Here is a 23,849-nt window from a genome sequence, read left to right on the forward strand (position 1 = left end):
AGGAACACCTCATCAGAAACATATCGTGAATCACTGTGAAACACTTCCATACAAAATTACAAATGAACTCTTAAGCAGAAGGGTACACATGTAACTCCCGTTCATTTGCCTCTGCAAAATGGTGAAGCGAGAACAGCAGCCACAAGCAAAAATGAAGAACAAGCGGCAGGGCTCCGGCTGTGCCTCAGGAGCCAGCTTCGGGGAGCCTGGGAGATGATGGCAAGGGCACATTAGGAGGATTGTTTTCAAGATTAAAAAGCACAGAAGTGATGGCTGAACTAATTCAGAAACAAATGGGAAAAAAGGGGAGAAGTGAGATGAAGCAGCATGGGAGTTTTGAGTACACAGCTGCACCAGTGGGAACAGGATCTCAGAGAGCTTGAACACCACCACAAGACAGCATTTATTAGTAACTGGAGGTTTCACTCTCTTCCTCAGCTCTTAAAATAAGAAGGAAATCGTATTTGCAAGCTTTCATTGCTGTTACAACTATGCCTGCGTGTTGAAGTACAGTTTCAAAAACTACTTTCTTCAGAGAGTGCCTAGGCAGTACCAGCCCCGACCTGCCCCACAGGGAGGCTCTGGATGCAGCAGCAATGCACCACACGATGCAATCAGGTTATTTTAAAGACCTGTGGGTTTTTCTATATTTCTATTATGTAAAGTCATTCAGCACATGTGCCTGGCCAGATGGGACTCCAGGGCAAAGAAGGAGATAAAAAGCAAGGTCTTTTGATTGTATTTTCCACCAGATACACCCCAAAACCATTTTTTTTTTTTTTTTTTTGGAAATCACAAGTTTACAAAGACTATGGGGCTCACACAATGTATCTGCGGAGGGCTGGCTTTCTGCCCACAAACATTGTATGACCAGCTACGTTAAGAGCCAGGCATTTCCCACATGCTTAGTTTTTCTGGGAATTTTCTTCAGCCTGAAGAGGGTAATTTTCATAGCGCATTCTCTCAGCCCTTAGTCATGCTTTCCTTATGTTGAAGTCATTCACATAGCCTAAAATGCCTTTTCTATACTTTTTTTACAGTGTGTCCTCAGACAACTGAGGTAATGGATAAGCTAAATAATCCTAAATATGAAGCAGCATTATGCATGAAGGAAAAATGCATACGCATTTAGGGCCTATTATCACTGACAGAGTTAAGATGACCACATGCACTTTTAAAACAGGCCAAGCCTAGTTACAAATTTTCCCCCTCCATGCAGAAGGCCCCAGTCTGAGCCACGCTGCCATCTGGGACCCACTCGCATCCAGACTCCTGTGGGGCAGACAGCGACCAAACCCACCACACCTGCAACATGCCCTTCTATCTCCAACACAAGCAAAACCAAACATACAGCGAATGCTCCTCTTGCTAACACGGCAATGAACGCTGCACTTAAAGATGCCTGTGTCATGTTGATGGAGAAGCAAGAAGCGCAGATATTCAAGGTCTGATTTTGGTTTTGATGAGCCCCTGCACCCCCGACCCCCAACATCTCAAAGAAATACCAAACTTAAGCCCAAGAAAATGCACCTAACCCTACACACATGGGATCATTCCCCCACCAGATTTCAGCCATCCTTTCCTAAATCCTTCAAGTCACAGTATTCTTAAAAGAAAAACATTCACTTAAAACTATTTAAGGTATTTTTTCCATCCCATTTATTTCCCTTCTTTACAAGCATGTTAAAAGTTTGGCCTGTTTTACACTGATGCTTAAGTAATGTTTGACCTGGGGTACAGAGCAAATTGGAATATTTTAATCCAAGAGATCTAAAGTTGTGAGAGAGGATTAAACTACATCAAGATTTTTTCCTACGATGATGAAAATTAAGTATTGCTGTGTGGCAGGGCAACTAACACCGATGAGAAGAATACCTCAGCAATATGCAGCCACATCCCACCAGGCTGGCCGAGAGTTTGGAAGGACAGCACGTTTCTCTTCTGCTTGAAGGAAGGACCACTTGTCCAGGAATGTCAAGCTTATGCCCTTATACACTTAAGGCAAAAGATGAGGACAGGTACCTGCCCAGTACATTTCCATATGGAGGGAGGACCGAGAAAGATAAATTGTTGCATGCTACCTGGAAAATATTGCCGATTACCAAACCTGCCAATTTTCAATGCTTGCAGAACCTGGAAGAGCTGCTTTTTTAGTGCTGTGTGATGGGGGTTTCCAGCCCCGTGTGAGAGGTGACGATATCCCACTTCTGGATCCTAAGACAGGCACTACAGGCTATCGAGATTTGGTGTGTGGTTCCTCGGAACCTCAACTTATCAGCTGTCACACAGAGCAATACCAGCTACAGCACTGCCCGAGGAGTCTGCCCAGTTTACTTTTGAAGCTGTAGCAAGGTAGCTTCAGAGTTCAGACAGAAACTGTGTGAGGAAGCATTGCTTTTCCTATCTTTTCTGAACTTGCCATTTGCCTTTAGAGCTTCCCTGATCCTTGCACCAGAAGAGACTGCAAACAATTGATCCCCGGTTGCCTTTTCCACATCATTCCTGATTTTATAGGCACCTGTGATCCCACCTTTATTGTCTCTTTCTCAGGTTACAATTGTATTTTGCTGAGTTTACCTCTTAGGCAAGCTATTCCAGGTATCTGTCCATCCTTACTGCACTTTTTAAAGTCTTTTCAGCTTGACTCTACCTTTTTTGGAACGAAGGGATTGTGCACGCAAAGTGCACACAACAGCCAACATCTCATTCACTGCTTTATTGCCCTGTCTCTATTAAGTTCCTTCCTTGCTTCTTCATATTTGGAGAAACAGTCGGCACTGGAGAGAGAAAGCAGCAGCCTTAGGGTTCAACGCAACAAGTGCAGAACAAAGTGGGGCTGGCGAGCTATGCCACGGTGCCACGCGTCTGGGTTACAGGGACTCAGCCTGCCGTGCAAACCACGCTACTCAACAGCTTCTCAGAGTTTACTTGAAATGCAACAGTGCCAACAGTGCCCACAAACAGCTAGCCAGGCTGATCAGAGGGGACAGGAAAACAGAGCTGGAAAAGCCAGCTATCTTGCTTTTTTTTGATCTGAATGTCAAGATCCATCAGGAGCGTGACCTGACCCCTGAAATACAGACAAACAGGAGAGACAACAGCGGGGCAGACTCAGTACGCCGGGGACAAGACAGCCACTCTGGGCAGCATAAATCACAGCGAAATGATCTCGATGGATGCAAGCTGCATTTGAGATCTATTTGAAACAGCAATGCCCCAGTCTGCATGGTCAATATGCCAAATTTCTTAGCCCGTATACAGCTAGAATGTTACTTTAATTTCCACCTACCACCCACACTCTTAGCAGCTGGGCTTCGGGCTTTTCCTCCCTGCTGCACCCTCGCAGTCATCTTTTCCAGAAGGCAGAGTTCTTTAAGCAACCTCTCCCACCCTGTTCCTCGGCTTTTCCTGGCGCAGGAATTTTTTGCATCACCACAGATGTGATGGGAACCATGTACCCTTCACGTGCGCACCTGTGCTGCTCTGCACCACCTTGTGTCACGGCCATGCTGTCTGTCACCTGCCTGCCAGCTCTGCACAAGGACTGCTGCAATGGGAAATCGCAACCTGAGAAGGGGAAAAGGAAGTGGCTTATGCGTGTTGTTGCTTTCAGTCAAGAAGGAGAGAGGACAAACATCCTGTCTTTTGGAACAGGAACCCAGAGAGAGAATAGTCAAGGAAAAAAAGCAGCAAAGGAATTAGAAACATGAGTCCCCATTTACGCAAGTCAAATGACATCGTCTCAGTCAGCTCTGACCCAGCTCCTGTGGCTGAAGGTTTACTGGTGATGACAAGTCTGTATGGCAAGGGATATTCTCCTCGTCCTTTAAATAAATGTAATAAAATAGACTAATAGACCAGTCTCTGTTCTATAAACACATACTTTTGAGTCTGTATCTTCCAAAAGACTAGATTCTTCTGCATATATGCAAATTTAACAGCACTGACACTCTGTTAAGCACAGGAGGTTTATTATAACATCTAACTTTTAATTAAAGAGAAACACAACTGGTTGCCTTTTTGTAGTAGTACGTCATCCAGTAATCAGTGAAGTTCTGTGTCTTCTGAGATGCTGTACACTCCTAATTCATAAAGTAATGGAAAATCAGAAGAAGCTAAAGAAAAGTACACAGAATTTTATAAATTGACTGATTTTCCTATCTATAAGGCTAACAGCAGCAAAGCCTCATTTTTTAAATTTTTATTTTTAGGGGCAATTTCACTATGGATTTTACTAACCTTTCTTTGTTGCTGCATTACAGAAAAGTCAGCATTCATCTGCACCTTTCTGCTAATTCCCTACCTGATGTCATCCTCTGGGTTATTAATATTAATAATCATTTCCACAGCAACCCATTGTGATATCGTAAACAGAGGCTTATGACTTCATGTGGGGAATAAGCAGAGGCACAAATGATTAATTCTTAAGGAAGAGGAGATAATGATTTCATGCAAACTTGTGCATTACTAGAAAAGACAGACACTACAGACAATAGGAAGAGCAGATTTAGCTGAGCCTTTCCATGCAGCACAAGGGTAGGGACTGCTTTCTAAGAACACCAGATACATGAAGTTTTCCCTTAGATGCCTGTTCTGAAGGCACTTCTGAGGCAGAGCTGGGAAGCCCTCAGCTTTGTGCAGGCACTACAACCCTGCTCTAATGCAGGAAACAGTACCCAGCTTTTTAAAGCTGGCACGCTGCAGAGACTTCAGTTATACAAGATGGAATAAGAACAAAGGGCATTGAATCACAGGGACAGGGGAAAATGCTAATGCTAGAACAACTCCTTGCGCCCAAGTCTTTAAAAGCACTGCTCTGATCATATCCACCGCTTTGGATACCAAGGGCCTAACTGCCCAAAAGAGACTCCTTTCTGTTTTATCCTTATGATGTAGTTTCAATAAGCCTCCCTTGACCTCTGTCAAAACAGCTGTGTTTGCAATAGCATCCTTCAGGAAATAATTCAGGGAATGAATGAGCAGCTCCACTCCCAATAGAAGATACTGGAGTGTCAAGAACAAGGCAGAGCAATCATGTCCAACCTTTTACTGAAAGCAGAGGGGGAAAGAAAAAAGTATTTGCTGAAGTCATGGTATTGCGCTACTGTATATATTCTGTTACACTCCTGACCATAATGAAATAGCATCGACTAATGAGGTCAGAGCCTGCGATGCTAAGAACAAGCTCAGAAGTGCAGATGTCACCACTGCTCCACATCCTGCTGGGGCAGGTCTGTCCAGGGGGCATGAACATTACCTGCTCTGCCTCGCACCCCATCTGGCAAAGCCACTCAGCCCTGACATGTGCCATGAACACGCTGCCTCTGTAATTAGCATCCGTTCTCTGAAATGACCAACTGAAAACCCAGACGCATCACATGCAACTCCATTATCCCTGATCTCAGAAGGAACACCCCAGACACAGCTGGCCACAGAGATTAAGCTCAGGCCATATGGTGGGATGAGTGCTCTCCACATTGCAGCCCTCACCCCTAGGTACTATGCCGGATTTCCTACCTTCCTTCCAGGTCCTCTACTCCCTTCCGAGATCCATCAGCAGGTTCACACCAAGGCTTTCTCTACCAGTTCCGTGGGGAGACCCTGGGGCTAGTCCTTTGGAGAGTGCCCAATATCAAGAGTCTACCCAAAGGACAACCTCATTTCCCAACAGGTGAGAGAACAACTTCATTAGCAGGCACTTGCTACAAATACAAAATGTACTGCTCGCAAGGGAATAGTTGAGCTTGCCAAAGCTGGGAACACGTGTAACCCTCAGACCCTTTGGGATTGCTAGCAAGTTACCCATGGGCTGACAGAGAATGCTTTGACCATAGACAAAGCTGCTTAAACCAAGGACTGTGTCCACCATCTGCTGCTGTCCAAGTCTTCACTCATCACAGGAAGCAGCGGGGATCTGTCCTCTGTACCAACCAACACAAACAGCCGAAGGACAGAAATGCGGCGTTTCAGGATTTAGTATAGAGGGAGACAGTGCAGAAAGGCGTGTGTAACAGATGCTGTATCATGGTTCCCATTGTCATGTTGCCTAGTGTTTGCCTTTGGTTCTGGAACCTGACCTGGATTACATCCCGGGCCAGTACCTGCTCTCCTGCTGACCCAGCAAGACCCCAGGGCTGTGTCCCTCATGGAAAAAGCAGTGCAGAGTGTTTGCCTGCAGCACTGCCCTGTCACCTCCCTGCGCCGGCACCAGCACAGCCCAAATTCATCCTCGTTCACACACACAGTAAAGGTCAGCGACTGCAGCCATGCAGGATCAGAGCCCAAAGGTGACACATTTGGAGGAAATCCTGGCCTCACTGAGGTAACAGAAAAAAACCCCCAGGCTTTGAAGGCTCAACAGCCACAGCCAATGTTCAACCATGGAATTACACCTAAGGAATTATGAACAGGTTTAACTACAAGAAGGAATTAAATGCGTGCTGAAAACAGTGGAGGAAAGTTAAAATTTCAGACGTGATAGCCACTACAGGCCCTGGTGCTTTCTGCAGTTAATTTGTCTCTCTCACCGTTTCCTCGAGTACCACTTTTCAGCTGCAGCCCAAATAAATATTCTATACTTGCCAGAGCCTGAAGAGGATTTCACGGTTAAAATGTCACTTCTGATTTATTATCTGCTTCTAGCATGTGCTCTATAATCCTAAACTCTGTGTGCTCATTTCCTAGCTCACTTGCAGTGCTTTGCATTACACACACCGCACTCAACTCAATCAATTGCACTCTGCTATACATGAGCATCAGATGCAATTTCTTTTTCTATTTTTTAAGTATTTTAAGGATACACGAGTTGCACTAGTAAGAACAATCAAGAAAAAATTCTCTTTCAAACAAGATTATTAGTAGGAAGATAAATCCTATTTCAAATATAACATGTTAGCATAGTATGACATAGCAGTTCACTTGTTGCCTAACAAGACATGCTACAAAATGAAAATGACTCAACTTCCAGAGGTGGTGAAAGACAGATTGATCATCTTGCTTGTATGATCGCATTTCCAGACATGGAAAATGGCATCAACAAAGAAGAGGTTTGAAATAACAAGCTATCACAATGAAGGCGTGGCATGCTGGGCTGTGCCAGCCATATGACTCAGTAGAAGCTCAGGGGACCGTACTGCCACACAGACTGCGATGGGGAACGAAAGGAACAGTTAACAGCACTGCTATAGCTCAGCTGATCTGGTGAAATCCAGGGAGCAGCTTTTAATTCTGAGTATCAGTGCCTCAGAGATCTTCTCGCAACTGCATCTCCACAAGACAGCAAGAAGCTGATTACCAACTGAAATGTTTTTCTTCAGAGGCAAGTGAACAAATACGAGGAAATCACAGAGGTCAAAAAGCAAGAATTCACATGTCAGAGGAAGCCAGTGATAAGCAGCACTGCCCACTCCGTAATTTCCAAGATGGACGCTTTATCTATTTGTTTTCCAATAATTTCTCTGAAGATTTAGACTCCTGGAGGAACAGCTACATGTTCCCCAGGATGACAGTGGAGTTGGATCCAATACATTGAGCAAGAAACACTCTGGGTAACTTCATATGTTGCTCTCACTGCTATGTGGTTGCCTGATGTAACCTGTCAGCTCACTACGAGCATGAGAAGGCACCTGCTATAGCACAAACCCACTGCTCCGGGCCACAGTCCCTAACCGCAGCTGGCAGGGTGTGAGCAAAAAGGACCATCACACACGTGTAAACACACTGCTAGATGTCAGATGAAGAGAAACACACTGAACACTGACAGCTGACATCCTTTGTAGAAGATATCCACCAACTGTTAAAGACTGCTGGATTATCTTTTTCTAAAAATGTATCTGCTTTTTACTGTACCTTGATTAATGCTGGTATTTACTTGACGGCTAGTTACCAGCAACATTGAATCGGCTTATGCAAAAAATACTTTTGGCTACAATAGCTAAATTGAAGCACTGCAACACGATTAGCAGAGCTGTGCAAAAGGCCTTAATCAAACTGATGAATTCTCAGATTAGTCCTGGCTCAAGTTCAAATTGCAGCTCTGAGCAACCAGTATTGTACTTTAATTTTGCTCATGTTTATAAACACTCTGTACAAGTGTAGGGCTGTTTGAATATCTGCAAACTTCATCAGGCTGCTGCTCATGATGCATTTCAAATTTGAGCCTGAATGTTTGGGTAGTGCATATTTCACAGGGAAAGATGCAGGGCACCTTCCATCCCAGACTAAATCAATCTCACAGCATCAGGAACATCAGGCTTGTCTTTACAAGCAAAAGCATTTGTCCTAAGTTTCTCAGGGGAGAACACATGGGTGATAAACTGGGAATGTGCTCCCAGAGCTTCACGTAGTGATTTTTAATGAGAGTGACTTTGACAGCTAGTTCAAACGAATGAGCAAACTTAAAGCCACTTCGAACGATGTGGGAAGTTGAGGAACTGTCCTCTTGTTTAAGAGCTCCCTAAAGCTCAGGTGGAGCAATCGGGCTGCTGTGCTATCCCCTTAACTGCTGCCAGGCTGCAAGCCTGCGCCAGCCAGGACTGCATTTTCCTGGCCTCCATGTCCAGCCCGGGAGATTCTGAGATTTGAAATGTTGGTTTTATTGTATCTGAAGACTGAGACATTTTAAATCATGGACTGTCACAGGATAAAAAAGAAAAAAACCAAACCAACAAGTCTCCACTGAGCTCTGAAGGCAAAAACAATGCTGCTGGGAAATTGCTCAGGAGGAAAATAGGTAAGATCTGAAAAGCTAATGTGCAGTGTAGTACCGCAGCATGGCGGTAAGGACAAGAAGTCTCTCAGGCCTCCATCTTGCAAATATTTAAGGATGTTTAAAAGTAGTAAATACCACTAGCTTACTGAAATCAAGGAGGTGTACAAGACATGCAGGACAGGCTCCTAAGCTCTTTGGGGGCTGGGGACGATGATTTCCGAGTTACATACTATTTCTGTTGTAAATGTTGTGCCTGGCACAGATTCAGATGAGTAGCCTTAGGCACCGATAGTAGTGCTGTTCTTAAAAAATAATTCAAGTTTTAGAGATACAAGTCAGGTTGCATAAACTGAGTGGATTTCAGAGAGCTTTCCACTAGTACAGCACAACTACTTCCACCACTCCTCATTTATTGGAAGGGACACACAGCTGGCTTCCTCCATGCATTAGTGATCACGTTGCATCAAGGAGGCTTCTGCAAAGCTGAAGAGCAAAGCCTGCACTTCGGTTCTTATTTATCGGCAAAAGAATGAGGATAATTGTAAGCTGAAATTTTAGGACTTGCCGCCATCACTGAAAAGTTAAGTTTTGGTTTAACCTTTGCAGGTAAGTCTTGATAAAAATGCTTAAGACACTTAGCTGTAATGCTTTCAGACATGCTCTGGCTTACCTGCATCTCAAACCAAAGTGTGCAGGATGGCAGGTCCTAATTTATCAAGAGGGACAAACTCGCTCAAGCTTCACTTCATGTAAAGTCTCAGTTGCTCTTTGCTGTCTTGGTGCCCCAGCCAAAGTTTCTGCTGCAAAGCATCAGTGCCTGCAGCTGCACTACCCTGCAGGAGCAGAGATGTTGATCTCTAGGGTGAGCATCTCCTTGCCTATATGCATAATGAGATTCATGGCCTCAGGTATTGCTGTGCTCCCATTCTGAAAAAGCTTAATTTGGTAGATTTGCTCTGAACACACCCAACAGGCAGGAAAGCTACTGAGCCCAGTGCAAACCACGGCAGCAATAAACATTTCCCATTGAGGATTGACCTGCTACACAACAGATTACCAGTTTGCAAGTCTGCCAGCAAAGAAAGATCCAGATTCACAAGGCTTCTTAGCCTGAGGGTTCAAATTCACACATTCCACTTCAAAGGAAAACGTTTAGACATTGAAATAATTGGCCAGGCTGTGGTGAGGCTACTCTGCCTTCTTCCTGTCGAAGCCACGCTGTTATGACAGACCCTCACGGGACCAGAGGAAAAAGCATGACCAGGAAAGAACCTGACTTTGCAGCCAGGTGATGGAGGAAGGAAGGATGGAGAGTCCTGGGCTCTGATCCCTGCGGCTGGAGTGACTTATCGATTTTATCCCAAGAGCCTACACTGTAAAATGCATACACAGGTCCTCTTTGCAACAGGGATCAGACCGCCCTCTTCCTCATGATAAAACTTTTACTGCCCCTCTGGCAATTTTAAAAGCCCTGTTTCCTCATGGCAACATCTGAAGTATCTCCAGCACTCTGATGATAGCTCCTTCCTCCTTACTATCACCTTTTTAGTCAACAAAGCTGTAAGTAATAACCTGTATAATCCATTTATTTCCCGAAGATAGCTAAAGCTAAGTTAATGTCACAGTTCTCTTGCCTGATATAAAAGTTCTTTATGGTTTCCACATACAGGAGACCCTGAGATGTACTGATTTCTTCTTTCATTGATCTATATATCTATTTTAAAATTCCAGCATCCTTGAGCAGATATTAAAAACAAATAGCCCAAATTTGTTGTTTAGAAAAATTTCCTATGCGCTTTACCTTCAGGGCTTTCTGTGCAGCTTCACTTGATCCGATAGCAATCAAGTTTGGTCCAGCCATGCTGCAAAAGCTCTTCAGATGCAAAGAATCATGAACAGGGACTGTGGAGACAGCATAATCCTGTATGGGAGTGAAGAATGGTTGCTATGAATATTTTTAATTTGTCCTAGTTCCATAACTATATTGAGACATTCCGTAATTAAATTTACTCTCTGCAAATTAACAATAGCAACATATCCGAGGGCACAGTGTCAACTGTTTCAGTGTGACATACCCCTCTGGACCAGCTTGTCTTGTCTGGTGCACTGGAGTAAAATCCAGAACATGTTTCAAATATTACTATTGTTGCAACTGTAAAGAAATACATTAAAAAGCGTAATTAAACAGTACGTACATAAAACCTCTACAGGGACCAGCTGCTGACACATGAGAACATTAAGAAAGTGAGTGTTGATATGCTCTCAAATAATAACAGCCTCCTACCATCCAAGTTACTTTAACGAAGCAATAACACATTTCAAAGCCAACTTCAGCATCTGGCAATTTACAGGATGCTCGAACCTTTTCTGTAACTTGCACTTTTAAAAAAAAAAGTATGTCCTAAATAAAGCACCTGAGTATGACAAATGTCTCGGCCGGTATAATTTCTAAATTGGTTCAGTGGATGATAGCTTGTATTTCCTATGGCATGATGAATCTACAAACCTTAAATGTGTCAGCCAGAATTTCTGCACCACGTTGATTTGTCCGCCTGGAAAGACCCACAAAGAATTCTCTGCCTGGAATGAAAAAATATTAAGGGCAAAACTATTACAGCTTTTGTTTTGGGTTTGGTTTTTTTTGTTTTTTGTTTTTTTTTAAGCCTGCCTCAGCTCCTTCATCAGAACATACACATTTTAAAAACAGGCCAGCTTTAGAGACATTCTGAAGTAATTTTTCAGATATAATTTTCTTCCTTTTCTCAAGTTGAGTAGCAAAACTGAAAATTCAGCATAGAAGAACGCAACCTGCAATTGTGAGCTGATAATTTAAAGCAATTATCTTTTTCCAGAAGACACAATTCACCAGAAGCATAAATAGCTTCCTCTTCTAAAGCTCTGCAATGGTCATTGAGTCAGGAAAGAGAACAGCTGGGCTGGATTAGTACAGCACTGATTGACCATTTCCCTCTCCCTCTGAGATTTCCTCTGGTCTCAAAGGCAGCTCTGCAGCCACCAGCATCTGCCAGCTCCAGAGAAAATCAGTGCTGGATCTGCACCACCTTAGAAAGGCCTCCCTTCCCCATCTGCCTCTTTTGAGGCTCTTCTTTCCCCTTGGTGAACTAAGGCAAGCGGTCAGTCTACTGTGATGCTGATCAAAACAACCAGGCTCATTCAGCACAGGCAGGGTGCAAGCGTGTGCGCAGCCGATGCGAGAAAATGCCTAATAGTTTGAATGACACAAAAAACACAGTCAGTATCTTCATCTTTGAGGTCAACCATGCATATAAGTTGTCTAGCCCATGACATCTGGCACACAACACCACCACTTTCTCCATAAACTCAATATGCATTTTTTACATTTGATTTATTGAACTAGTGACAATCGTCTGCATCAATCTTTTACAAGTCCTGAAAATCAGTCTGGTGAATGTAGCCGCTTGTAATAAGAAAAATGAAACAACTGCAGGCAATTGACTACTGAAAGCTTTTTTCTTACTAGCACTTTACAAGCTAAAATAAAATTTGCATGCACAGTGCGACTCTTTGTACTACATGTACTGCTACTTCATTTATTCAAGGCATTAGGTGGGACATTGAGGGCTGCATTGAAAATTCATCTCTCAGCTACCTTTCTGACATTTAGTAAGCAGCTGATTTAACAAACTGCACAAACAACACTTTATTACACAGACAACAGGTAACATGCAGTCTTCAAGGCAGTCAGACTATGTGAACAGAAAATTCATACCACTGTACCTGTAAATAAGACGTCTCCACCATCCAAGGTTGCATTTTCATCTATCATCTCTACTATATTGAGGTTGAGACTTTCTAGTACTCTCTTCATGGCTTCAACCTGATTAAAAGAAAGTTGTTTAGGATATACTGTATCATTGAAAAACTTTAAAAAACTACCAGAAATACACAGAGTTAACAAGAATTAAAGTCCTTTAATGAGCTTTTAACAACATGGACAGCAGGGTCCTTTGTGTTCCTGCCTGTTGCAGTTCCCCAAGTCCTTCCAGAGGCCTTTGTGCTCCGGAGGGCACAGGGCATCAAGCAGAAGAGATTGGGCTCTCGCCTTTGCACGGGAACAACACAGCATCCAGGGGAGACAGACGAGGGCTCCAAAACGCACGTTAAGTCCAGTCCCTCTGCCCCAATATCCCCTCTTGCAAACCCTGTCCCTTGGATGTGCGCAGGAAGCAGCCCCACCAGGAGCACTGCTCTCTCCTTTCGCACTGCTCAGACCCAAGACGGAGCTCTACCGCCTCTGCCCCAAGCCCCTCTTCAGTCAGGGGGAAAGAAACCTAAAATCCCCAAATCAGTAAATGTTCATTTTCTTTATAGTTTTGCAGCTTGACTCAGCACTAGCTCTCCTTGCATTTTTGAGCTACCTTGCTACAGAATTACAGGAGCTTCCAGGACTACCTGTTGTGCAGCTGGCTGCCTGCTGCAGAGCACCACACGCATGGCACGGAGCCTGGGCTGCCGAGCCCATTTTGTGCTGGAAGGAGCTCGTAACAGGAGTGGGGAATGCAGCTTCAGTGGCTTCCTCTTTCCCAGTGAGGGCTGCTGAGGATGCCTAGAGCGGAACCTGTTTCTATAGAGGCTCATGTCATCGGCCATCCATAAGAGGGACTTACACTTGCTGTGTTCAAGCACCATCGTCTTGGTGCCTTGTAAGCAAAAAGAAGCACCTACACGCAACCAACTGCTGACCAAAATGGCTACAGCTTGCAGAATGCCAATATAAATACAAGTTGATCCACAGAAACCCCTGAATCTAATCCCACACAGCAGCATCTTCATGTTTGGTGAAACTTCCTCACTGTGGTTAACCAGAGGTGCCCAGCAAGTATTAATGAACATGGAAGATGCAGCAAGAACCTGTTAGCTCTGATTTTTGCATGTTCCACAGGTCATTTATTTATTTATTTAATGTGATAAATTAAGCATTGTGACAACAAACACAGGAAGCTAAAGAAGATGACATGGTACTTGTCTTCTAGCATCACATACCAACAGAAGGAACTCTAGCAGCCCTACTCTTGGGCTCTGCCAAACTAAACCTGCCACAGTAGCGAAAGGAGACACGATGGTGACCAGTCCTTCACCCCCATCGCAGCAGCCTCAGAGTAGCAGCAGCGCTTGCTTTGGCTGACATACCTTCCTAGGAGCAGTGCTGGCTTCAGGGAGTAAGGGAGGGGGCAGGTGTGATCCAGCTAAGCCCCCTTTTCCTGCTCATTTTCCATGACTCAGCCATGTGGCATTTGTGACTGATCCCCTCAACCCCAAAGCCCAGTCCCAAAAGGCAAGAGCAGGTCTCCACGGGCTGCCGGGACAGGTGAGGTAGGTCTATAAAGAACATACTTGGAAGCATCATGTTATCAAAGGTTGATCTGCTCTCTGGAGATTCCTTTTTCTCTCTAGCACATCCTCACCCTCCAGTCACTTTACAGAAAATCCCTTGGATAAGCATGCTGTTAAAGTAGGTGCCTCAGTTTAAGTTGGGCGGGATGAAGGCAGGTCTTTGTGCCACCTGGAGAATGCTGACACGTGACACTGCAACGCAGAACTGTACCCAGAAGCTTCCCGAGACCACAGGACTTGTCATCCCCACACAAATCCCATCGAAGTCTTTGGCACACAGATTGGAGTGAGCCTGCAGCATGCCCTTTACAATGATTAATGCTTCTTTTTACTCCTCTACCTTTTGCTTGATGCTAAAATGACTTAAGGCTGAAACCTGGCACTCAAGAGTCTCCAGGCTTAGTAGTAAGGCTTCACCTTTCCCAGTCTCGCTGCTCTACCTCCGGTGATCTTTAAGATCAGGTTTATAAGGAGGACTAGACCCATATGGCATTTTAAAAATAAATGGGAAATAGCTGGGTTATTATTGGAAAACTGACTATTGTACAGACACAGCAACATTTTGTAACATCCGTGTGCTGACAGCAGAATGATTTCTGTTGCCTGCAAAGCCCAGTGGTTCTTACCGTGCAGGTGCTACGTGCTTAAGAGCCATAAGACCCCAGAGAAGAAAACAACTGCTTACTATGGAGCAGTAAGGTTGTGACATTATATAAGGTTCTCCATGCAAGATCACACGGACTCACTGTTCTGTGCCAGCATGAAGCAGACAAGCCAACTCACAACCGGGAAACCCTGACACACAAATACACCAGCCACAGGCAGTTGCACTAAATAAATATATACATCAGATAGAGTTACTCAAGGCAGAAGGCCAAACCACAGGAAAAAACAGGATCATCCACCCTGTTGTGTGGTTGCCTATCTCCGGTTCATCCAACACCTCCAGCAGCTTCCAAAACCAAAACACCAAGAAGGGAAAGCCCTTTCAGGAGACGTGCTGCTGCTCGGGTGCTCCCAGCAGAAGCTGTCTGGACTCAGAGAGGAAGCCAAGCCAGGGGCTGCCCTTGCCAAGCACCCTGTACCCCTCCTGTCCTCCTCCCTGATACCATACCCCCAACCAGTCCGGAGCACCAGCGGAGCTGCAGGTCTTACTGTGGCAGAGGACCACTCAACTTGCTTTCTGCCGGGAGAGCCAAAAGCTTCTCTGGACCACAGAGGAACATCTGAGAAAGCAGAGAAGCGTAAAACCCGGACAGCCTACAAAGATGATGTGAAGGTGCCTCCTGTGCTGCATGGCTGCCTGCAGACCTACCAGGGCCAGGAACAAGCATCGCAAGCAAGCTAAGCACGCTGGCTGGAAAATCTGTGCCTGTTAACAGCTTAATAAACTTAATGGTCAGAAGGAGGAAGATTGAGGGGAGAAGGCAAGCAGCAGGCATCTTGGCTATGAGTAGGATGTTAAGGGGTACAAAAGCCCAAAGGTGGACCTACTTTTTACTGGAGCTTCGCAACCGTGCAAAATGCTTGCGCTGCCCTGAGAAGCGACTCCACGGCAGTCAGCAAAGGCACCACAGAGCTTCCTGGGGAGAGGCAGGCAGGGAGGCAGCAGAATCGCATCCCTGGGCCAAATGGCCAACTAATAACACTTGCACTGGAGTACCATTTAAGTAAAGTGTCTAGCTAATGAGAATAGTGCAAGGTAAATGCTGACTTTGGATTTGTGATTTGAGTCATATGTATGTTTCAGTCAGCAGCTGCTGATTACCATTTAATCACCAGTCTACATCAGAGATGCCTTGAATTGTTTCTTTATTTAATTTATGGGGGTTGATGCAGCTGTAGTACAGACATTAAGAAAAGTTATCAGAACTAGAAGTTGTCCAAAAATCACAGAAAACTAGTTTAATTTGCTTCATGATTGTTCCAGGCTTTGAAGGTATTTATAAGATGCTCAAAATGTTTTTCCCCCCAACAGTTGGGCTCATTTTAGCTTACGAAACCAAATTTAAATAAATAGAATTACTGCCACATAAATAGCTGGATCTTTTTCCCATGATGGGTGTTAACGGATTCAAGTCCACAGTTCAATGTTTTGCAGGGGTTTTAAGCAACCAGTAAAAATTCCTAAAGTTTAAATTGGAAAGTGCTGTTCACACATCTGGTGACATATGCTAGGAATATCTTTCAATATCCCTTGCTTGGGTAAAACAGAAGTCTCAAATTACTGTATGTTTTCTATGGACAACACCAGGAACTTCATTCAGTAGAAGCAGAAATGAAAAAAAGAGCACAAATAGAGATGGAGAAGATCAGAGGGAAGACGTGACCTTATTAAAAGGGCAACTGGAAAAAAGAACTTGCAAACACAGGATTCCTGAAAAACAAAACCAAAAATGAACAGCCAATCTGCTTTTGCATATAGCAGTTTCCTGCATGTGGGATAGCACAGACTCACATTACCCCACCACATCATCTTTAAACCCATCCTGCAGCAGTCCTGAGTAGGGTCTCCAACGCAGCATGTCCACAGTATGTCTGACACGCAACCATCTTGGGAACAGCACACTGCATCATTCAGAGTTCAGGTTAGTACACGGTGAAGTCCACACAAGTAGCTTGAGTCTGCATCTCGTCACTGCAAAAGGGAATTGAGAGCTTGGCTCCATCCTTAAGCCCTCCCCTATCAGGAAGGATTGTACCAATTTCCAACAGAGCTCCTACCCCAGAAAGAAGACAAGATACAATCTCTTGCTGAGGAAGGACAAGTGATGGTTATCCTCAAATAAGTTAAAAACAGGGATGCAGCAAAGCGGTTTGATTTCACAAAGCCCCCTATCCTCCTCACCTTTTATCCTCCCCGAACAACTGACTTCATTTTTCTGAAGCATGGAGTCTTAACACATACTGGTGAGATTTTTCTAATGAATAAAAGACTAATTCACAGAGCTAGCTTTGATGTATGAACAAATAACCACCTCTTGCTTTTTTTTTTCCAGGAGAGAACTGAAAAAAGGTGGATGGAAAGAGTCCTCTGTAAAGCCACAGTTACCCAGGAGACACCAGTAAAACACCGAAGTATTTGTACATGACCTGATTACAAGCATATTCACTATGAAGACGACTTCCTGCTTGCTTTTTTGGTAAGTAGCCAAGAGGAAAAGTCACCTTCCCTCACTCTATCTCCTTTATTTGAAAACTAAAATCCCAGGTAATCAGAATTGTAGCACACAAAACTCACCTGCATCCTTTAAGATTTCTGTATCATATCATTTCAGGTCAGCTTAAGGTTTGTAACACGATATTGGGTTTTATTGTACGTGTACCCATTAGTACCTTGGTTGAGTGTTAAAGCTTGTATGCTCTGTGTAGCGATATTTTTTCTAATAAGCACATTCCTGGTGTGAGATGGGATGTGTCTAATCCACAGCAAAGCTGACAGAGACAATGGGCTCCAGCCAGCTCAGCTCTGTTTCAAGGAAAGAGGACAATAACTGCATTTGACATTTATAAGAATCTAATTTCCTCGTGCTTTAAAAATGGAGCTCATTACCCTCCAGACTGGTGCCTTCCACCAATTACTGTAACTGATGTGTGGGGACTTTTTTCTTCTCTATATTAGTGTTTGCTGCACTCTAAGAGGCTGCTTTCTAAATTATTTACTGGTCTTCTGTGCACTAACCATATTACGGGATTTATGATATTGACAGTAAAAAGGAAATTATTTTTTGAAAAGACAGCAGGAACAGGGAAATTATTTTGCAAGTCACGGGCTCTCCCCTGCCAAGACCAGGGCAGCTCTTCCGCTGGGGTGCCAGGGCTGGGCAGCAGGGCCACGGACAAGGCACCAAAGCTCCCAAATGCCCCACAGGCAGGGGCACAGCTGGGGCTCGGCAGATGCTGTGGAAGGTACCAAACCAGGCACCCCCTAACGATCACAATCACCCATCTGCCTTCGCCTCTGAGCTCTTGGTGAAATGGGGAAGGTGTCTGCAGACCTGTTTTGAATGAAAGGACGCAGAGAGATTCAGAGAGAAGATGACCATCCAATGAGTCAGAGATTAAATGAGGTTTCTAAACCAGCAGAGCTCGGCTCTAAGTGCCAACAGCTCGGTTCTCCGGAGACCAACTGCAGCCCTAACACAAAGGGCTCTCAGCCCGAGACATTATTACCGTACCGTCTCCTGAAATTTTACATCCACCACCAATTTCTCCGGCATGGTAAATCACAATTATTGGCTTTCAGTCCCCACTTCATTGTGTTTTAAGCTATCATTCATAGCTGTGCAAAGCAAATGTCAGACTTAACACATGCAGAAGTTAAATTGTTATCTCCAAGATTACTATTTCTGTATCCATTAGCTCTGAGTTCAAAGTGCCACTGTCAATATATAATGCATTTTTCAGCAAGGCTCCAAGTAAAGCTATAAATAGAGATGGACAAATCTGGGGTCAGGGAAGGGTAGACTTCAGTTTTGCAAAACCAGATACCAGTCTTGGTCATGATCCAGGCTCTTGCCTAAGTCTGCTCCACTTGGAGATGGGGAAAGTCTGCCTTCTCTTGATGATAAGCATTGCCCTTCTGGGCTTGCAGGGGCTTCAAGGAAAACAAAGCAGCACTGTAACAGCTTTGAGGTTTTTGAGAAGAAAACCCCCTACTGGTCGTTTTCTTGCTTTAAGTCAGTCAGATATGCACCCTCATGTATACAGGTTCAGAAGTTTGTGGGATGTGGGTTGTGGCAGTTTCGGACTCCTGCTCCCAGTGTTAACACCAGAAAGGGCACCGGCTCTTCAGAGGTTAACAGGAAAGCACTGGAAGAACAAGATGCTCCAGCACTGCTATTCGATGCAGATCACACTCTAAGAGTATGTTAAATGCAAGACAAGTAAGGTCAGCTCTGTCCCACAAATAGCCACCAGCACAGCTTGGTAAGGACGCCCTGTACCAGCCATTCCCACCCCTGCCAGTTGACTGACCACAGTTTACTTTGGCAATCAATCCCCCTTTCCACCCACACAGGGCCTTTTTGTCCATCCCACTGCCTTTTTTTGGGGAAGGGGAAAGAAGGTGAAGACTGGCAGCAGCCTGGCCCTAAAGCAAATTGCCAGCTGCTCAGCAGCACGCTTCTGGATGGCGTGGGTGGATATGCAACTCCCGAGGCAGCCAGACCCTCAGAGTGATCCGAGCGTGACTTCAAACTAGGCTGTGCATCACAACACGTGGAAAAGTGTTACATCACAACAGCCAGAAAACCCTTCTTGGGAGTTTCAGTTGATTCCACCCTGCCGCTGTCTGCTGACACGGAGCTCCAAGGCCAGGTCCTTACCCAAATGGTGGGGCGGTTGCACTGGGGCATCTGACACGCAGCGCTGCAGTGGTCGTGCTGGAGCACCCACCAGCACACAGATGGCACCACGCTCTGCTGGCAGGCGCACTGCTCCTTCCACCCTGCTCAGCCAGACACACACATGCAGCACGGCTTGTCCTCAACCATTTTTCAACAACTGAGGCCACGGGAGGGCCCAGAAGGAACAGAGGTACTGTATGTACCTCAAGCCATGTCCTCAAGCAGGAGATAACTTGTTTTTGCTCCCAGTATACAGATCCCACACCAATGCTTTCAGGTTGCAGCTCTGAGACAATTCTACCCTGCCCAAGCAGACACAGCTTTTGGCAGAGTTTGGTAGTTTATGAACCGTGGAGTTCTGAAAGGGCAATAGGGATAACTACCCTGTTTACTATTGCCCACACAATTGCTAATTAGGGTTCCAAACCCACTTACTGCCCTACTACTGAAATAGTCACAAACTGTGTCTAAAGTTGATGCATCTGGTGCCAAATGTCCATTGCCCCCAGAGAGTGACCTGCGATCAGGGCGAGTACAGCACCACTAAGGATTAATGGGGAAGGGGAAACACAGAAAGAGCTGGACCAGAGGCATCACAGAGAGTGGCACATAAAGAAGGAGCAGAAAGTAGCAGGTGGCCTCTGGGGCTTCTTGCCCCAGAAAAGCTTCTCAGCCACACAGGAGGGGAGCTCCAGCCTGGCAGATCTTGGGAGGTCAAATGGCAACCTCCTCTACCAGGTACACACAGCTGAAAACAACAATTAATCTGTATGTCCTTGGAGCATGTTGTGTTTTAACAGGTAAGTAGAACTGAAGCACATGAGGACAACTACACAGCTCACCAACAGTATACCATGCCTGGGCTTCTCCCTTCTTCTCTTCTACCACTTTGCCTTTAAAATGCAGGGACACTATTTCCCACAAAATGAGAGCCAGCAACCCGCTCACTTGCTACAAAAAGTTGGGCTGAAATTTCAACCCACAGCAAGTGTAAATAATTTCAATCACAAAATCACAAAAAAATTCACAGGAAAAAAAAAAAGAGATGCTTAAAAAGACAGAGATTTAAAGTCGCTAAAAGAAAAGGCTCAGAGATCCACTAAGCATAAAATCAGGTTAGTGGAAAAGTTTAAAGCGGCATGAATGCATTGTTATAGAGAAACAGCAAAGATTTTGCTGGATAAAGACGATGACATGAAATTTAAGTCGTATGCAGGCATGCTGAGAAAGTAACGTTCTAAATACTTTCTGCTTACAATTACAAAATGATCAATTGTTAAGTGTTGGACAGAGAAATAGATTCCATTCTGCCTGGACATGCACAGTGGGCCAAGAATGCACCTGGATAAGCCAAGCATTCATTATCTCCCAGACACTCAATATCCCATAATACCCCCAGTGGCTGCCAGCTCCTTGTCCACCCTTGACCACACGCCATGTGCCCCATTTCACAGCTGAAAAGTATTTAAAATTCATGAAGCCTGTTGAAAGCTCGACTGTCACATTCTGCTCATTCCACAGGGTATGGGAAAACTGTGCAGAAGGGACATTTCAACCAGGGCTATTATGGCTCTTGAATAACCAATATTCCATTAAATTGCTAATAAACCCACTTGAAGATAAGTTGATCACAATCAAACTATACAGTAGCATTCCTTTCCTTTAACACCAAGTTGTCAGGTTTCACTCTGTACTGTACTACTGTTTCTGTGCCGTTTGTTCGTGCCTTGACACGGCGCATTCAAGATACTCACTTTGTCCCCAGTCATCTAAATGCCCTGTTCTAAAGAGGCTGAAAGATCTTTGGCAAGGATAATACTCTGCTTATTTTAAGGTAGGGAATTCTTTTCAAAGGAAAATCTATGCTAAAGAAGCGAAAAATAATTATACCTCAACCAGGACATTTGGGGTTTTGTAACTTCTTGAACAGGGTGCTCACAAGTTGAATGCAGTGGTAAGTGGTACGAGCACCTCCCGGCTTCCCTAGCGCCCCGTCAGGCTTGGTCGGTCTGAGTTCTCATGTGAGTTTGCAGTTCAGCAGCCCAGTTCCTCCTCCCTCCACCAAATCTTAAGTTTTATTAATCAAAATAAATATTTTGAAAGTCTTACAAAAAACTTGACTGTTTATTTCGCATTAAAATGGATTTTGTCGGATTCCCCACAGTTAACTGTCACGCTGCTGGCACACCTGCTGCTGCCTTCTGATCTTGTTGCGTGCATGTCACTGTGCTAAGAGTGTCATTTCTAACACTGAAAGGCATGTCAGTCTCCTTCTCGGAAGGGGATTTAGAAGCTTTAATTTTATATTAACTAATTCAATAGTGCTGAAAAGCAGCTCCCACCCAGCTCCATCCCAGCATGGAACCACCATTACTACCCAGGTCTGAACTCTTCCCATCACCTCTGAGGCACGTGAGAACCAGCCTCCAGATTTCAGCTGCACAAATGGCCAAGGATCACCACCAGGAAGATTTGGTCCCATCTGGTCAATCGGGTGGGGAGCCATGGACAAAACCCAGTGGTCACCACCAGGTCCCCATTGTCAAGTACTGAGGACAGTCAGGGAGAAGAAGCAACAGTGGGCACATGCCCAGAGTCCCCAGGAGCCAGCCCAGCTCAAGGAGTAACGACCATCGTCACAGGCAAAGGGAATATTTTTCTTCACACTGAATTCACTCTGTAACTGGCCTTTCAGTGAGGAGCATCCAGTTGCTCCTGTGTTATTTTATCAAAAGGGCCCCAAGGGCAGAGGTTATACCAACCCAGCATTTTTTCTTCCCTAATAATACATTTCATTCATGCTTTCAGAGAAGTTGACGTGTCTGTCTTATTTTAGCTGTGCTAACACATCCTGCAAGAGTGCCCTAAAGTGTCCAGACACATAGAACAACAATAATGGCAGAAAAATGTGAATTCTGACCATCTTGTGTCTCCCAACTAGTTCCAGTAAGGTTTCCACTGCCAGGTAAGAGACGTGCCATCCCAGCAGGATTATGGAATTTTGGTGGTATACAAGAAATGGGGTTAAATCCTTGAAGACACACCTACAGTTTTTAGTAGTCAAAAATACATCTCAATACAAATAAGGAAACTGGAAGTTATCTGTTGAACAAACTGGCCATTACAGTGCTAGCTGGGACATTTCAACCTGATAATAACCTTTTCCTAGACTATAACCTTTCTAACTATACTGTCAAGTTTTAGTAAGTTCTTAAGCTTTAAAGAAAAACATGCAGTAAGCATAAGACCTTATGCTCACTGTTCCTTGAACCCAAACTGACAAAGGCGAAGAGCCAGCCACCTTTGCAAGTCCTGCTCCTGCACCAACATCCCATTTGAGGCTCACAGTCATGAGAAGGAAACGAGGATAAAGCCAGCAAGCACCAAAACATGAAGAGCACATGCAAGATACAGCAGTTGGGTGCAGCCTCTCCATAACCACACAAAAGTTGATACCTCTTAAAAATGTATATGCAGTGCCCTGCCTTTCCTTGCAATCTCACCGAGTGTTCAGGCAGCTGGGCTGAGGAGAGCCTCTGTCCCCCCAAGAGACTGGCACAGAGGGAAGATGCTGCCTCTCGGGCTGCTTTGTCAGGACATCCCTCACCCTCCCGTGCCTCTAGCGACAGAATGACCGCAGTACGAGCTCTCCTCTTGCCTTTTGCGTTTTTAAACCATAAAACTCACAGGGCAATATTTCATTTAAAAATACCAACAACTGCAGGCAGGCTACCGTCACGTACATTATGTTAGCTTGATACTAAAACACAGCTCCTGCTTTCAAGCCAGCCTGCTCACACCCTGCCTCCCCTCCTTCCCCTCACTAACGTCCTGGGGGACTTGGGACACTTGCTCAGTAAAATTACAAGGCAAGAGAGTTATAGAATGGGAAGTTCACAGCAATTAAACATCCCATGTGACAACATTGAGTCCTACTGCCCAAGAGGGGACAACGACCCACCAGATGCAGAACTGCCCTCAGCCCTGAGGAGGGAGCATAGGAGCCTTCCCAACACTGTTCCAAAACCTCGCCAGCAGAACTGCTGTGAAATGCACCCATCTGCCCCGTGACTGACAACCAATTTCACACATAGGAGATACATCACCAAAAGCTCTGAAAAATTGTGCATTTCTTGTTTATGACAGACATCTAAATGCTTGGAAAAAGGAAACAGCCACGTGTCTCTTTACACAGCGATGCTTCCCCCAGACAAAAAAGGGTACACATACAAAGCCCTGATCTACACAACAAATATTAACAAAGTACAAGCCAAAGGAACTCCTTTAAGGTCCCCCTGCATTTAATTTCCTTGAAGTCTACATGAGTTTCAGTGCACTGACATTTACACAATTCCCCCAAACAATTTATATAGGCACATGGGTAGAGAATGTAAAACATTTTTCAAAGCTGCAGC

General features: G+C 44.8%; 1 protein-coding gene across 2 annotated transcripts in view; it reads right to left on the reverse strand.

Moving 5' to 3' along the window:
• DDAH1 (dimethylarginine dimethylaminohydrolase 1) overlaps nt 1-23,849 on the reverse strand; it is a 64,580-nt gene that overhangs the window by 10,584 nt on the left and 30,147 nt on the right. For both annotated transcript variants that reach the window (XM_056356249.1, XM_056356248.1), the window contains exons 2-4: nt 12,470-12,569; nt 11,217-11,290; nt 10,512-10,631 (exon numbers count right to left, since the gene is read on the reverse strand). In XM_056356249.1, coding sequence (XP_056212224.1) covers nt 10,512-10,631; nt 11,217-11,290; nt 12,470-12,569 — 294 coding nt within the window. The remainder of the gene's footprint in view (nt 1-10,511; nt 10,632-11,216; nt 11,291-12,469; nt 12,570-23,849) is intronic.

Source organism: Falco biarmicus, chromosome 11, assembly GCF_023638135.1.
Source record: "Falco biarmicus isolate bFalBia1 chromosome 11, bFalBia1.pri, whole genome shotgun sequence".
NCBI classification, from domain to species: Eukaryota; Metazoa; Chordata; class Aves; order Falconiformes; family Falconidae; genus Falco; species Falco biarmicus.